Raw genomic sequence first — 15,549 nt, forward strand, 5'->3', positions numbered from 1 at the left:
ACATTTTCTTAATCTATTTATTTACTTATTTATTTTTATTTTTATTTATTTTTTTAAAGATTTTATTTACTTATTTGAGAGAGAGAGAATGAGAGATAGCATGAGAGGGAAGAGAGTCAGAGGGAGAAGCAGACTCCCCGCTGAGCAGGGAGTCCAGTGCGGGACTCGATCCCGGGACTCCAGGATCATGACCTGAGCCAAAGGCAATCGCTTAACCAACTGAGCCACCCAGGTGCCCTACTTATTTATTTTTAAAAGATTTTATTTATTTGAGAGAGAGAGAGTGAACAAGAGAGACAGCACATGTGGGGTTGGGGGGAGGCAGAGGGAGAAGGAGAAGCAGACTCCCCGCTGAGCAGAGAGCCCAATGCAGGGCTAGATCGCAGGACCGTGGGATCGTGACCTGGGCCAGAGGCAGACAATTAACCCACTGAGCCACCCAGGCGCCCCTGTTCTTAATGAGTTTATTCATTCTTTAAACAGCTTTACTTCTGATTCTTTTTAAAAAGAGCTTATTTAAAAACATCGTCTAGGTCTTATTGCCTTATCTTGGGAGCTTGATAAAGAAATCTTTTTTTTTTTTTTTAAGATTTTATTTATTTATTTGAGAGAGAGAGAGAGAAACAGCATGAGAGGGGAGAAGGTCAGAGGGAGAAGCAGGCTCCCCGCTGAGCCAGGAGCCCGATGCGGGACTCGATCGCATCCCGGGACTCCGGGATCATGACCTGAGCCGAAGGCAGTCGCTTAACCAACTGAGCCACCCAGGCGCCCCGATAAAGAAATCTTTTTACCTGAATTCTTCTGCCCTTTTTAAAAACATAGTAACCCAAGGAGTTGCTTTTTCTATATTAAGATCATGTTTCTTACATATCAAATTAGTATGCACTAGTACATCATAAGTTTCTGATTGTTATGTAAGACTTAACCAATAATTCTGGCTTCTGCTTCCTGTGTTTCTTCCCTTTTATCTTTGTCAACTATATTCTGACCAAGGACTTCATTTCTTCTCACTGTATCACCTCATATTCAGGACAGGGTGAAAAGCTTTTTAACTATACTACCCCTCCAAGGAGCCACTACCTTTACAAATGTAAGATGTCCAGCTATTCTTTCCATGACTCTTTTACATTTAAGCTACAAAACCAAAGCACTAGGAAATAACCATAATAGGTATAACAGAATATTCCTTGGGACACCCTCTAGTCAGTTTTCCAGCTCTGACATGTTTCTGACTTGTGTTCTTAGAAAACCATGAAAAAGAATAGAAGTGTTGCTGGATGATTTGAGTTTTGCCATTATGGTCACCTTTCCCAAACGTATTCTTTTCAAATCCCTTTGCCAAGGTAATTGCTATCTTCTTTAGATGCCTAGGGCTATGGATAGGATAACATGAAAATTATTTAACTCAAGTATAATAAAACAAAGCAGCATATGTATCAAATATGCTTTCTCTGCCGATACCCCCATCTCCCATGGCTTCCTATCAAAAAGATGGCATTGAGAACCTTCTGTGGCCCATGGGAGTGGGACTCTGGCCTTACCTTGAGGGGAAGGAAAACAAAAAGATGGAAAAGGTTAAATGTTATAATAGAGGGTTAATAATATCATATCTAACATAGAGGGATAACCTGGACTAGAAGTTAAGAGTGTGGGATTTACACAGGGGGACAATTACTCCAGGCTGTAGTGTCATTGCCCAGGTTGCGGGTATATTTCTTCCTCCTCTTCTCTTTTTTCAACCTGTACTTCCCAAAATACCCCCCAAGACATAGGTAGGAGAAGGGTAAGTAGAGGGAAGGGAGGGGGCATTCCCTCTAGAAGATTCCAGGTGATATAACCTTGTTTAACCGCCAGTGTTTTTTCTCCCCTCTCTCTCCCCTCCTACAGAAATGGAGGCAAACGACCATTTTAACTTTACTGGCCTTCCCCCTGCACCTGCTGCCTCAGGACTGAAACCCTCTCCCTCCTCAGGGGAGGGCCTCTACACTAACGGGTCTCCCATGAACTTCCCCCAGCAAGGGAAAAGTGAGTGTGAGGGCCACATGGCCTGGGGAGGGAGTGGGCATCATTCCTTTAGAGCAGGTTGATGGGACAAGATTTGGCTCCCCTCTGGGCTAGCTACCTCACAACAGCTCTTTTTTCCTGCCAGGTGGGTAGGGAGGAAGTAAATCCTCAGAACTTCAGCTGCTGGAGAGAAACCCAAGTTTCTAAGAATAAATTCTAGGGATTTATGGAAGCAGCACTCTTAGTCTTACTTAGGTAGGAAGGGGTTAGAGAAACATACTGGCCTTTTCATCTTGGCCTGTTCTTCTGTCAGCCCTGTTCCCTGGCTACTGCCAGATAGCTGTGAGGTGGCTTCTGCTTCCGGTACCCACTTTTGGACCTGTGAGAAAAAGGTCCAGCCCTCTGAAAAGCTGTTTTTAAAGGTTAGAGAAGCCAGCCCTAGGATTGGGGGTGGAGGGGTTGGGTGAAGGTTGGGATGTGTTTGCCTTTTAGTTTGTGTAATAGAGAAGAGGGCAGATACTTGGAGTCTGTGCCACCCCTGTCCTTGAGAGTAGGAGAGAGGGACAGAAAGTTTTAATGCTTACCTAGGTCCCTAGAGAGAAGCATCTATAATTCCAGACGGAAGTATTGCTGCCAGGATCAGGTCTTTTCCTGGATTTGGCTTATCAGTTGCTCTGTACATAGCTCTGCCAAGTACTTCTCTAATCTTTCCTGGATTTCAGGTACTTTATGCTTGGAAGCAGAGAAGCCCAAATGCTTCCTCCTTCCCTACAGCAGAAAAATACTGCGATAGGCTTAGACTTAACCACTTCTCCCTTCTCTTCTCCCTAAGGGGGTTGCAGATAGATAGAAGCTCCTTTATTTCACTGGAGGACCCCCTCCCCCTCAGTTTCTTTAGTGTCTTGGTTCCTTTTATTTGAATTGTCCTCCAGTCCAGAGGTTACCATTGGTGTTGAGAACTGAAGTCTGTAGTATTGGTCATGCAGTCATTTCTCCCCTGCAATATTACCCTCCAGTTTCTATGGGGAGGGGCCAAGCCCAGCCTTCTGAGTTGGGATCTTGCTGCTGTGGTGACTGCAGATTCTATTCTTAGCCCAGCACAAAGTGCTGGATCTGCATGTGCCAGTGAGGTGGAGGCTGTCCCTTCTGGTGCCACTGCAGGGCCAAAGGGGCTCTGGGGTAAGGGGGGGCCCTGGAGAATTCAGTCATGCCACTCCAAGGGAAGAATTCCTCTAGGGAATGAGGGTGGAGAAGAATGCAAGTCACTGTAGGGAGTCTGCAAGCAGCTTCATTTAAAAAAAATAAAAAGCCCTGAGCATCAGCAGCAGCCAGCTCTCTACTGGGCGCTGCTGTGGTAGGCCAGAAGAGCTCCCCAGCCCCCTACTCAGCAGCCTCAGAAGCAGTTGCTAAGCTTACATCCAGGAGCATCTGGGTTTGGTGTTCCCTGGAGACTGAAAAGCTATAAATACAGCAGAGGGGGAATCCCCCTCCCCTTCACCTTCCCTTTTTCTAGTCAGTGCTGTGCTTTTGGTAGAAGTGATAGAATTTCTTGCGTACATATCTGTAACTGACCCTTTTCCCTCTTTCTCTGCCAGGTTTGAATGGGGATGTGAATGTTAATGGCTTATCTACTGTATCTCACACTACTACTTCAGGGATTTTGAACTCTGCTCCCCACTCCTCCAGCACCTCACACCTCCATCACCCCAGCGTGGCCTACGACTGTCTCTGGAACTACTCACAGTACCCATCTGCCAATCCTGGCAGCAACCTCAAGGACCCACCCCTTCTCTCCCAGTTCTCGGGGGGACAGTACCCACTCAACGGCATCCTTGGGGGCAGCCGGCAACCTTCATCCCCAAGTCACAACACTAACCTTCGGGCTGGGAGCCAAGAGTTCTGGGCCAATGGTACCCAGAGTCCCATGGGGCTTAACTTCGACTCACAGGAACTGTATGATTCCTTTCCTGACCAGAATTTTGAGGTGATGCCCAATGGACCCCCTAGTTTTTTCACCTCCCCGCAGACTTCTCCTATGTTGGGATCCAGCATCCAGACCTTTGCACCCTCCCAGGAAGTAGGCAGTGGTATCCATCCTGATGAGGCGGCAGAAAAGGAGCTGACATCAGTTGTGGCAGAGAATGGCACTGGCTTGGTAGGCAGCCTGGAGCTGGAAGAAGAGCAGCCAGGTATAACTCTGGGTCTGTGAGCTGGGCTGGGAGAGGAAAAATGGGGCTATGGGGGGCAGTGGCTTTTTGAGGTGAGGAAAACTTGTCTTTCCAGCTCTCTGCAGTGGAGGCTGATTTGCATGTTGGTGATTAGCAGAGCCAAGTGGCTGGTGTTTTTGTGGCAGCAGCACCAGCTCGCGAGTGGGAGTGCAAATTATTTCAAGCTCATGCAGAGCTGCTGGCCTGGAGAGGGCAGGTGGGCGAGCCCGAAACAGCCCCAACAGACACCCTACATCAAGAAGGGCTGCTTCCAAAATATACGAAGGGGTTGGGGCATTAGCAGAGGTCATTGAAGCCAATTTGACTTGGCTATGGCAAGGCCAGACTGGGCTGCTAAAGTGAGCTGAGCCCTAGTAGTGATTGGCACCTGAAGGAGGGAAGGAAGCAGGCATAGCATAACATTGCTTGTCTACTCAGTTTCCTGTTGTTGTTGTTGTTGTTGTTGTTGTTAGCATTGGTACATATGACAGTCCCTCTCCTCTTTTTCCTCAAAATTTATAAATGCTTATTTTGGCATTGATTCCAAATATAAGGGTGACCACCCTATAAAATCACAGGATATTTTCTGTTTACCACCTGTTCCCACTGGATGGGAACACAGCTGAGAACATGATGGGGTTCTTGTCTCAGACCCTGCTCTCCTTTTCCCTCTCTTTACCTGCTATAGGATTTTATTAGCATTGCTCACTAGAGTATCTTGGTATGATTGGAACCCAGCATAGGACTGAGACTTAGGATTACTGAAGAATGAACATCCCACTAGCAAAGACTGCCTGCCTACTATAGCTGAATGAACCAGTTGAAGGCACTGATTTTGACGTTTGCTCTTTTCTGGGATTTCCTAGAACTGAAGATGTGCGGCTATAATGGTTCTGTCCCTTCTGTGGAATCATTACACCAAGAGGTCTCAGTCTTGGTCCCTGACCCCACAGTGAGCTGCTTAGATGATCCTTCACATCTTCCTGATCAACTGGAAGACACTCCAATCCTCAGTGAAGTCTCTCTGGAGCCCTTCAACCCTCTGGCACCGGGTAGGCTTAGAGGCTGGCTCCCTTCAATTTGTCCATGCAAAAGGTAGCCAGCTTCTATCACCTGGAAGAGATAGTAAACCAGGGAAAGTATTGAGGAATTTGGAGCATTGTGGCCCAAATCCAGATAATCCTGTGGCTGACCAGAGTTTCATCCCACTGGCTGACTAGGCCAACTGCACTCTGAGCTGAATTGGTTCATTTCCCAGGTTCTTTCCCAGTGTTCCTTTTGGCCAGGAGCCCTGGGCTGTAATAAATCACTGGATAAGGACTTATTACCACACAGTTGGGCTGTTTGGGTCTAACTATCTCTAATAGAGATTTCTCTAATAGAAAACTGTTGCCAGTGAACAATTACCTTTTGTCCCACTGAAATATAAGAAAGGCCAATTTTAAGATGGATGCTCGAATTTTGTGTTGATCTTAGAGCCAATGCTTTTCCTTTCATTTCTGCTTCAAGCTTTGACAATCCCTATAGCCTGGTGACTTTACTGTTTCAGGGAGAGAGCTGTAAAATTTCCTTAATTTAATATTAGAAAGAACCTTAACATGATGAGAACTAACTAGAATTGGGATATAGTGAGACCAGTATTTCTTAAATCTTGTTTTCTGATTTTTCCACCTCCTGAAGAGCCAGTGAGTGGAGGACTCTATGGTATAGATGACACGGAGCTGATGGGTGCAGAGGACAAGCTGCCTCTTGAGGACAGCCCTGTGATTTCTGCCCTTGATTGCCCTTCTCTCAATAACGCCACTGCCTTCAGTCTCCTGGCAGATGACAGTCAAACTTCAGCCTCTATCTTTGCCAGCCCCACCTCTCCACCTGTCCTTGGGGAGTCTGTCCTGCAAGGTGAGTTAAGAGAGGTAGGACAGAGTCTTTGGCCTGAGAACAGGTGAGAGAACCAGTTCCATAGTTAGGGTCTTAGGGGTGGGCGCCTTACTGGGAGCTGAGGGAGCTATCGTGGGACTAAAAAAGGCACAGGCTGCTCACTCTGACTTCTGTCTGCCCTGTGCCCAGAACTTGTAGGACTTGGAGTTTGCAGGAAAAAGGAGGCCAAAGGCCTTACTGGCTCCAGGTAAAAGGTACTTCACAAAGTGAATGCAGCAGCTTTTACCCTTTAACCTTCATGAATGGCTGGGAAGGACAGCCAGAGGCTACTTCATGTTTTCCAACCCTAGGGAAAAGCCTTCTTAAGTAACTCTGTTTAGCTTAGTCCAGGTTTGACTGAGTAGATTCTCTTGTTTTGTAGGACACCTTTTTTCCTTACCCATTTTGTCCCTTTGCATTCTAGATAACAGCTTTGACCTGAATAATGGTAGTGATGCAGAACAGGAAGAAATGGAGACTCAGGCTTCAGACTTCCCACCACCTCTGACCGAGCCAGCCTCTGACCAGTCATCCACTATTCAGCTCCATCCAGCAACTTCACCAGCAGTCCCGCCAACAGCCTCCCCGGCAATCTCCCTGGCAGTTTCGCCAGCAGCCTCCCTGGAAATCTCTCCAGAAGTCTCCCCAGCGGTTTCGCCAGCAGTCTCCCCGGAAATTTCCCCAGTCATCTCCCCAGCAGCTTTCCCAGCTGTCTCTCCAACTTCCTCAGCAGCCCTCCCACCAGTCTCCTCAGAAGTCTCCTTGACAGGCTCCCCAGTGACCTCCCCAAAAGTGTCCCCTGCAGCCTCCCCAGTAGCTGTCCTCCCAACAGCCTCCCCAGCAGATAAGGATGTCAGCACCTTCCCTGAAACCACCACTGACCTGGAAGAGATCACTGGAGAAGGAGTCACTACTTCTGGTAGTGGTGAGTGTCCAGATTCTGTTCCATTCTTAGCCAGTTTAAAAGAAAAGTTTTTGTCCTGTGTGGCATTTAGTCCTTCCCTGCTGGCCAGTTTCACTGTTTTGCTTGAATTCTTAAGTTGGGTATCCCCTATCTTCCTCTCAAGGTGATGTCCTGAGGAGACGTATTGCTACCCCAGAAGAAGTTCGTCTTCCCCTCCAACATGGGTAAATGCTCTAGTTTGCTACATACATTGACCTTGACAAATTTAATGAATGACTCTAGGAAGAAGGGAAGAGAGGTCATCTCATCTGAGATGGGGAGGAATGGGCTAGGCAAGAATGGATTAAAGGACAGTTATCTGCAATGATAATGCCTGAGATTTTAGCTTTCCTCCTTCTCCCAGGATCTGCCCTCCCCTCACCTATTCTTTCCTCACCTTGTGACCATTCGGATTTTTGCTCCAGGGGCTGCAGCTGTTATCTCTTCCAAACCCAGCTGGTGACCCTAGAGCTCAGATATCCAAATTAGCCAACGTGTTTTATATGCTTAGAGAAGGGATAGCAGTTGAGTGGGGAGTGGCTAAGTCCTGATGAATTGGGATTTTTTTTTTTTTTAATGCTCTTTGGAGAGGTAAGGACAGGAACAGTATGTGACCAGAATGAGCAAGCCAGTTGACACCAAGGGCCTCATAAGAATGACTGCCTTCCTGATTGTCCCCACCCCCACCCCTCTTGGCTACTTGTGGTCACCAAAGTCTGAGTTCTGCTTAAAGTTTTGAGAGAAAGATAAGGCTTAGTCTTAGAATAATCTGTTTCTCAGAACACAGAGTTCCTTACTAAACCTTGGCCTACAGAGTCATTTTATGGAGTCAGCAGCAAGTTTATTCTTCTGCTTGCGCCCCCCCCCCCCCGTCTTTTCTGCCTTTATTCCCTCAAGTCGGTGCCCAGAACTTGTAGGACGGAAACCCAGCAATTGCCTTGAATGGCATTAGGGAGGGGGTTCCTGGCTGCTCATCACACTGACTTTGTAAAGGCAGGGTGGAGGTCTTTCTGGGCCTGTGCATTTTTTGTGTTTTGCTCCCCCCACCCCCCAGGCCCTGAGGGATTTGTAGAGCTCAGGCCTGCCTTCCTGCCAAGCTTGTGTCTCCTGCTGTGTTCGCATCTACCTGCAGTTCTAGTAAGATAGGTGCCGGCAGGGTCATCTCGGTGGGCTTGGCTCCTGGGATGGCTTGACTGTGGGTAGGGGTGTGACCTGGCGGCAGGGCACGTGTGCTTCTCTGGCAGGTGGCGGAGAGAGGTGCGCATCAAGAAGGGTAGCCACCGATGGCAAGGGGAGACGTGGTATTATGGCCCCTGTGGGAAGAGGATGAAACAGTTTCCAGAAGTGATCAAGGTAATGGAGCTTTCATGTGCATTTTTTTTTAATATATGGCAAAGTCTTTACTTTCAAATGATTATCAGTACACCAAGTAGGAACATGTATATAAGTTCTTGAATTCTATCATTTAATAATTCTGATTAAGAGAAACTAAAAGCAGCCCGAACAGTATATACTAGTAATCGCTGTTCTACCCTTAGCCAGAAAGGACAATTTAAGGCCGGCTGCTGCTTCACACGTTACAGGAACTATTTACTACTTTTTCATAGATAAAGCCCCTGACCTTCAAGAAAGCTTTAGGGGGAAAAAAAAATTTAATCCCTTTCTGTCTTTAAACAGAATTTTTTTTTTTTTTTACTACATCTAAGAAAGAAAAAGTACTTATATATGTTGCTTGAGCTAAAAGTCATAGGAAAGCAGACAATGTATACACATTAAATTTCTAAGAAATATGAGGTAAAGGGAGAAAATCTTTGGGTAAGCTCTACGTTTGTACAAAGAAGCTAGATTTGCTATTCTCCAAGAAGTGAAGGGACCTACTACATAATATACAGAAATAATTTAATGCCTTTTCACAAGGATATAACTACTCAAGCTTTGCTGAAGCTTCGTATCCCATTTCATGGGCATTTTAACAGAAGCACAGACTCCTTTCTTGGGCCCAGGGGCAACAGGCTAGCATTTTCTGCTCTTTGGCCTGTTCTGTTTGTGCTATTGCTGGACAAAGGCATGATAGGGCTGGGACTTCATTAATGCCACTTTGCCTCCTCCTTTTAGTACCTGAGCCGCAACGTGGTACACAATGTACGCCGTGAGCACTTCAGTTTCAGTCCCCGTATGCCTGTTGGAGATTTCTTTGAAGAGAGAGACACGCCAGAGGTGCACACCCCAGGGTTAAATATGCTGTTGTCTCTGAGAAAGAGTCGGTGGAGAAGCTGTAGCTTCTTTTGGGGTTTGGAGGGTCTGGGGCATTGAATGATTCAGAGTTTATGGTGGCTTGCACCCTCACATTGTAATAGTCTTCTTCATTACCTTAGGGCTTGCAGTGGGTACAGCTCTCAGCAGAGGAGATCCCATCCAGGATTCAGGCAATTACTGGGAAACGGGGCCGACCTCGAAACACTGAGAAGGCCAAGACTAAGGAAGTCCCCAAGGTGAAACGGGGACGAGGTCGGCCACCCAAGGTCAAAATCGCTGAGCTGCTGAATAAGACAGATAACCGCCTCCTAAAGAAACTGGAGGCCCAAGGTACAGTGGTGTCTCTTACATTAGGATTCTGCTTGCTCTGTGAAGTATTGGAAATGCGTTTTTTTTTGTTGTTTTTTTTTTTTTGTTTTAAGATTTTTACTTATTAGAGTGTGAGAGAGAGCACGAGCAGGGGGAGGGGGAGAGGGCGACTGAGCAGGGAACCCGATGCGGGGCTCGATCCCACTGGGATCATGACCTGAGCCAAAGGCAGATGCTTAACCGACTGAGCCACCTAGTACCCCTGAAGTTTTGGAAATGTTGAGGAATTACTAATACCTGGGTTTCCCAGGAGCGTGAATGACATTAATTATCTGGACAGAATGAATCTGAATCACCTTCCCCTCCCTAGAAAGCAGCACCAAGGTCCCAGCACTTTTGTGGTACTTCAGCAACCTGTTTCTTCTTGAATTGCTTATACTAGTGGAGCCTTGAGTGGTCCCCGGATGTTGATAGAAGAGAGGGCTTCCATATCCTTTCTTGCCATCTTTCAGCTCCTTGGCTTATTGGTTTGGGTTGTGCACTTTAACCTTACTCATTGCTACCATCACAGAGGTTCAGAATTCACATCTGAATCCAAAAATAATTGACACTGTTTTAATGGAGAGACAGGTAGGAAATGTTTAACTTTTCAGCAGATATTGCATTTACCCTGATAGATTGTGAAGAGTTTGAAAAAATTTGGAGTGTTCTGACTCCTATTCAGAGTTCCAGCTCTGCCGCATTCAGACCATATGACCTGGAGCAAGACACTTATATTTTACTAGAAGCCTATACTGGATTATCTGTAGATAGTATCTGTCTAACTTAGGAGGTTGCTGTATAGACATGGTGGTGGTGTGTCCATGCCAGAATAGAATAGGTACTATCCTATCAAAAACATCAATTCTAACACACTCCATTGTTTTTAACATTCCCCTTCAATATTTAGTCTTCCAGAAGCAGAGAAATTTATATTTTTTTGGTAGAGCAAGGCATAAGAACTGAGCATAAGCAATAGCTATGTCAGTGTTGGTCCGATTCTACTGAGGTATCCATTATTTGAGCCCTTTCTTTCTGGCACATTCTTTTTAATTGGTGCTTCCAACTGTGGAGACCACCCTTTTTCCCTGGCAGTTTGGTTTTGTTTTCTTTCTCTGCTCTGAAATCAGTCTGTGGGTTGCTGCCCCCTACCAGGTAGCCTGGGAAAGAGACAGGTTGCAAGGCTATTCTGCCATTGCGGCCTCTAAGACCCCTTCTAAAGTCGTCTAATCTGTTCTAGGGGCTGGGACTTCTGGGCAGGAGAGTTTTGAGTTCTTTGTGCTACCCCACAGCAGGTGTCTCTTCAGCATTTTTCTCCCCAACGTGTTATTATGTATACCAAAAAACAAAACTAGATTCTTCAGGGAGCTGCTTAAGGAAGTCAGCTTTGTGACAGGCATGTGCTGCTCTGGATGCTGGAGATCAGTCTGTCTGCCTCACTCTTCATTTTCTGCCCTCACAGAAGCACTGAATGAGGAGGATAAAGCAAAGATGAATAAAATCAAGAAGAAGATGAAGCAGAAGGTACAACGAGGAGAGTGTCAGCCTACTATCCAAGGGCAGGTGAGGGACATCAGAGAGATTACACAGTGGGTTAACTTTTCCTACAGTCCGCTTCATCATCTCTTCTTCCTTCTCCTACATTTGCCACCTCCCCATCTCCCCGCCTTCCCTCATGTAGCAGCATACCTTCGTACCTGGACTTTGCGGGGGGGCGGGGGGGGGCTTGATTTAGAGAATTGGGCTTGTTCAAGAATCATGTGGGCATCTCCAGGGTGAGAGAATTGATCCATTGCCAACCCCTCATCCCATCTCTCACCTCTCCTCCCCAGCACCCTTGTCTGTTTTTGAATCCTAGCCCAAGCAGAGATGCTTTCAGAGTTTGAGGAGAAATGACTTCCCTTATGGTTTACAGGCCAGAAACAAGCGGAAACAAGAGACCAAGAGCTTAAAGCAGAAGGAAGCTAAGAAGAAATCCAAGGTAGGTGCATGTACACACAAGTATAACTTTGAAGTCACCAAACTGATTTTGCAAGACATATATGAGTTGGTCTTATTTTATAGCCATGCTTGTGGGCTCTGAGGTGGGAGGTGGGGGGACTAGGGAAGGGTGGTGACTGGAATCTTTATGGAACTTTTGGTCCCTCTCTCCTTTGGGTGAGTAGGCTGAGAAGGAGAAGGTAAAGACAAAGCAGGAAAAACTGAAGGAAAAAGTGAAGAGGGAGAAGAAGGAGAAGGTAAAAATGAAGGAAAAGGAGGAAGTGGCCAAAGGCAAATCAGGCTGTAAAGCCGATAAAACGCTGGCCATGCAGAGGCGCTTGGAGGAGCGGCAGAGGCAACAGATGATCTTGGAAGAGATGAAGAAGCCCACAGAGGATATGTGTCTGACTGATCACCAGGTAGTGAGGGGAGAGTAACAGGTCCTGGGTCCCTGGGTCCTGGAGGGGCCAGTTGTGAAGACGTTTCCACTAAAAGAAGAACCTCCTAGATATCCAGACTGTTGCCTTCAGGTATGTTTGAAAACCCTACCACTTTTATCCTTACAGCCCCTACCTGACTTCTCACGCATCCCTGGTCTGATCCTGCCCAGTGGGGCCTTCTCAGACTGCTTGACCATCGTGGAATTCCTGCACAGCTTCGGCAAGGTGCTGGGCTTTGACCCCGCCAAAGATGTACCCAGTCTGGGGGTCCTGCAGGAGGGACTCCTGTGTCAAGGCGACAGCCTGGGTGAGGTGCAAGATCTGCTGGTGCGGCTCCTGAAGGCTGCGCTCTATGACCCTGGCCTGCCCTCCTACTGTCAGGTGAGGGCCTTCCCCAGGCAGCTTGGGAGGGCCTGGGATCCAGGGCTGTATCTCAGTTTTGCTTTCTCTTTAAGTTAAACACACAAAAGTCCCTCCCTGAAGTGATCAGGACAAGTGAAAGGAGATCTGGTTTCTTCCTATTTATGTTTTCCTTATATTTTTCCTTTCTGTTTTCCTTCCTGACTTCCCTCTGCTTATTTTGTTCATTTTCCTTTATTCCTTTATTTTGTTCATATTTCCTTTGTCTTCTCTCGTCGTGTGTTAGCACTTTAATTCTTATGTCTTCACCCCATAGTTCTCTCCTAGTGTATTTTCTTGTTCCAGATTCACCCAACCTGTGTTATTTCACTTTTTCTCTTAACTCCCATTCTGTTCTCCTCCAAACAGTCCTTAAAGATCTTGGGAGAGAAGGTGTCGGAGATCCCACTGACAAGAGACAACGTATCTGAGATCCTGCGCTGCTTCCTCATGGCATATGGAGTGGAGCCAGCCCTCTGTGACAGCCTGCGCACCCAGCCTTTTCAGGCCCAGCCCCCCCAACAGAAAGCTGCTGTCTTGGCCTTCCTTGTGCATGAGCTCAATGGCTCCACCCTCATCATCAAGTGAGGGTCTGGGGTGGGGATGGTTACTGTATGCCTTGGTCAGAATGGGAAGGGGAAGGGTTTAGCCTTCCAGAAGTCCTGGGGTGATGCGTCCACTGCCATGCTCTGGAGATGCTAGAGCGACCTGGGGACTGGGTCTTAGTACCTTCCCAGGGAGAATCTAAGCCTTTCTCTGCCATTTATCCAACCTAGGCCCTAGGATGAAACTCCTGTTCAGCTGCAGCCCCTTTACCCTTGAGCCTCCCTTCTTTTTTGTTTGTGCTACCACTTCTACCTCAAAATCTCATTCCCTGTTCCTCTACAGTGAGATTGACAAGACTCTGGAGAGTATGTCCAGCTACAGGAAAAACAAGTGGATTGTTGAAGGCCGGCTCCGGAGGTAGGGGTGGGCAGAGGGTAGGGCCTAGAGGGGAGAGAAGGCGGAAAAGAGTAAAGCATAGCCAGAACTCGGGGCTGGAACCGATGCCTGTAGCCTCTCCCCTGGGGTTGGGACCTGACCGCAGGGCTCAGGATGGCTTTGATTCCAGGTGTTCCTTTTGTGGCAGTCTCCCGTTCCTCACCGCAGTTTTTCCCTTACTCTGTTTTAAGACTGAAAACTGCTCTGGCCAAACGAACTGGGCGGCCTGAGGTAGAGATGCAAGGGCCAGAGGAGGGCCTGGGGCGGAGACGCAGTTCTCGCATCATGGAGGAGACCAGTGGCATGGAAGAAGAGGAAGAGGAAGAGACTGTAGTGACTGTCCATGGCCGTAGGGGGCGAAGAGATGGAGAGGTACTAGCCCCACACTGAGGACAGTGGAAGTTGGAAATAGATTATTTGTCTTTCTTGAATCTAATAATTCCCTTTCTCTCATTGTCCATTTGTTTCTTCTCCAGGTTGATGCCACAGCATCAAGCATCCCAGAGCTAGAGCGCCAGATAGAAAAACTGAGCAAGGTACTGTGCTGCTAACCTCCCAGGATCTGGGGATGTGGGCTGGGAGGGAATTTATCACGTTGTGAGTTGGGCCCCAGATGGGATCAATTTTATAGGGAAGCTGAGAGCCACTGCCCAGCTCCCATATATTGGACAGAGTCACTCTTTGGAAATGTGTTTTTTATTCCTCTTTCTTTCCATTGCCTACCCAGCGTCAGCTCTTCTTTCGAAAAAAGCTGCTTCACTCATCCCAGATGCTTCGGGCCGTCTCCTTGGGTCAGGACCGCTACAGACGCCGCTACTGGGTGCTGCCCTATTTGGCTGGTATCTTCGTGGAAGGAACAGAGGAGAGCTTACGTAGGTGTTTCATGGGAGCCTGAATTGAGTCCACTCTAACAGAGTTAACCAGTTCCTTTTTCTCTATCAAGTCTTTTGGGGTTTCTTTCATTTTATGAGAATGAGTGTAGCATAGTGGTTAAGAGAACAGGCTGTGGGGTGAGACTTCCCACCTACCTGCTGTATGCTTCAATCTCTTCATTTATAAAATGGGGATGATAATAGTTAGGTATACCTAATAGGGCTGTTGAGAGGATTAGGATGAGTTAATATTCTTAGGATAGTGTTTAACATCTATCTGGTTCTTAATAAATGTCAGCTTATGATTATGCTGCTGCTTCTTGATTATTTGGGAGAATAGTGTTTCTTTCCCAGATACTTGGTTCATTGGCATATAAGTTGTTCCCAATTGAATCTCAAAGGGGTGGATTAAGTCCCAAGAGAAAAAGAAAATGTCTGTCCTGTATTTATACACCCTCTTTCCTTCCCCTTACGTATTAGTGTATGCTTTAAACTCTTCACTTCTCTTTACAGTTCCTGAGGATGTGATAAAGCAGGAAACTGACTCCTTAAAAGTGGCAGCCCATCCAGCACCCAGTCCAGCCCCCTTCTCCCTGAAGAAGGAGTTAGCTGGCTCCAGCACCTCTGCCAGTACTCCTGCCCGGGCCCGAGGCCGGCCTCGGAAAACTAAGCCTGGGTCTCTACAATCTAGGCACCTGAAATCCCCTGGCCGGGGTCAGGATTCAGAACAGTCCGATGCCCAGCTTCAGCCCGAGATTCAGCCCCATCCTCAGCTTCAGGCTCAGCCCCAGCTCCAGCCCCAACCCCAGCTTCAGCTCCATCCTCAGCCCCAAAATGGGTTCCTGGAGCCAGAAGGCTCCCCTTTGTCCTTGGGTCAGAGTCAGCATGACCTCAGCCAGTCAGCTTTCCTGTCTTGGCTGAGCCAGACTCAGAGCCATGGCTCCCTGCTGAGCAGCTCAGTCCTCACACCTGACAGCAGCCCTGGAAAACTGGACCCAACCCCATCACAACCCTTGGAGGAGCCAGAGCCTGATGAGGCAGAATCCATCCCTGATTCTCAAGCTCCCTGGTTTAACTTCTCAGCCCAAATGCCATGCAATGCTGCCCCTACACCACCCCCAGCAGTTTCTGAGGACCAGCCTACTCTCTCCCCTCAGCAGCCTGCCTCCTCCAAGCCAGTAAGTAGCCAGGTATGCAGTTGA

The 15,549-nt window shown here is 47.5% G+C and overlaps 1 protein-coding gene across 6 annotated transcripts in view; it reads left to right on the plus strand.

The window, feature by feature from the left end:
- The window catches only part of BAZ2A (bromodomain adjacent to zinc finger domain 2A), a 34,446-nt gene that overhangs the window by 13,168 nt on the left and 5,729 nt on the right, over window positions 1-15,549 (plus strand). For 5 of the 6 annotated variants that reach the window (XM_025883203.2, XM_025883204.2, XM_073900812.1 and 2 more), the window contains 19 exons: window positions 1,888-2,025; window positions 3,600-4,193; window positions 5,078-5,263; window positions 5,892-6,110; window positions 6,553-7,053; window positions 7,196-7,256; window positions 8,316-8,424; window positions 9,187-9,288; window positions 9,447-9,657; window positions 11,138-11,238; window positions 11,591-11,656; window positions 11,841-12,074; window positions 12,222-12,476; window positions 12,864-13,078; window positions 13,383-13,457; window positions 13,667-13,847; window positions 13,952-14,011; window positions 14,203-14,347; window positions 14,861-15,537. In XM_025883203.2, coding sequence (XP_025738988.1) covers window positions 1,890-2,025; window positions 3,600-4,193; window positions 5,078-5,263; window positions 5,892-6,110; window positions 6,553-7,053; window positions 7,196-7,256; window positions 8,316-8,424; window positions 9,187-9,288; window positions 9,447-9,657; window positions 11,138-11,238; window positions 11,591-11,656; window positions 11,841-12,074; window positions 12,222-12,476; window positions 12,864-13,078; window positions 13,383-13,457; window positions 13,667-13,847; window positions 13,952-14,011; window positions 14,203-14,347; window positions 14,861-15,537 — 4,128 coding nt within the window. In that variant the 5' untranslated portion in view covers window positions 1,888-1,889. The remainder of the gene's footprint in view (window positions 1-1,887; window positions 2,026-3,599; window positions 4,194-5,077; window positions 5,264-5,891; window positions 6,111-6,552; window positions 7,054-7,195; window positions 7,257-8,315; window positions 8,425-9,186; window positions 9,289-9,446; window positions 9,658-11,137; window positions 11,239-11,590; window positions 11,657-11,840; window positions 12,075-12,221; window positions 12,477-12,863; window positions 13,079-13,382; window positions 13,458-13,666; window positions 13,848-13,951; window positions 14,012-14,202; window positions 14,348-14,860; window positions 15,538-15,549) is intronic. The other variant, XM_025883202.2, reaches the window with a different exon arrangement.

The sequence above is a fragment of the Callorhinus ursinus genome, unplaced genomic scaffold (genome assembly GCF_003265705.2).
Source record: "Callorhinus ursinus isolate GAN/ISIS: 27379988/994484 unplaced genomic scaffold, GSC_fseal_2.0 scaffold14, whole genome shotgun sequence".
Lineage (NCBI taxonomy): Eukaryota > Metazoa > Chordata > Mammalia > Carnivora > Otariidae > Callorhinus > Callorhinus ursinus.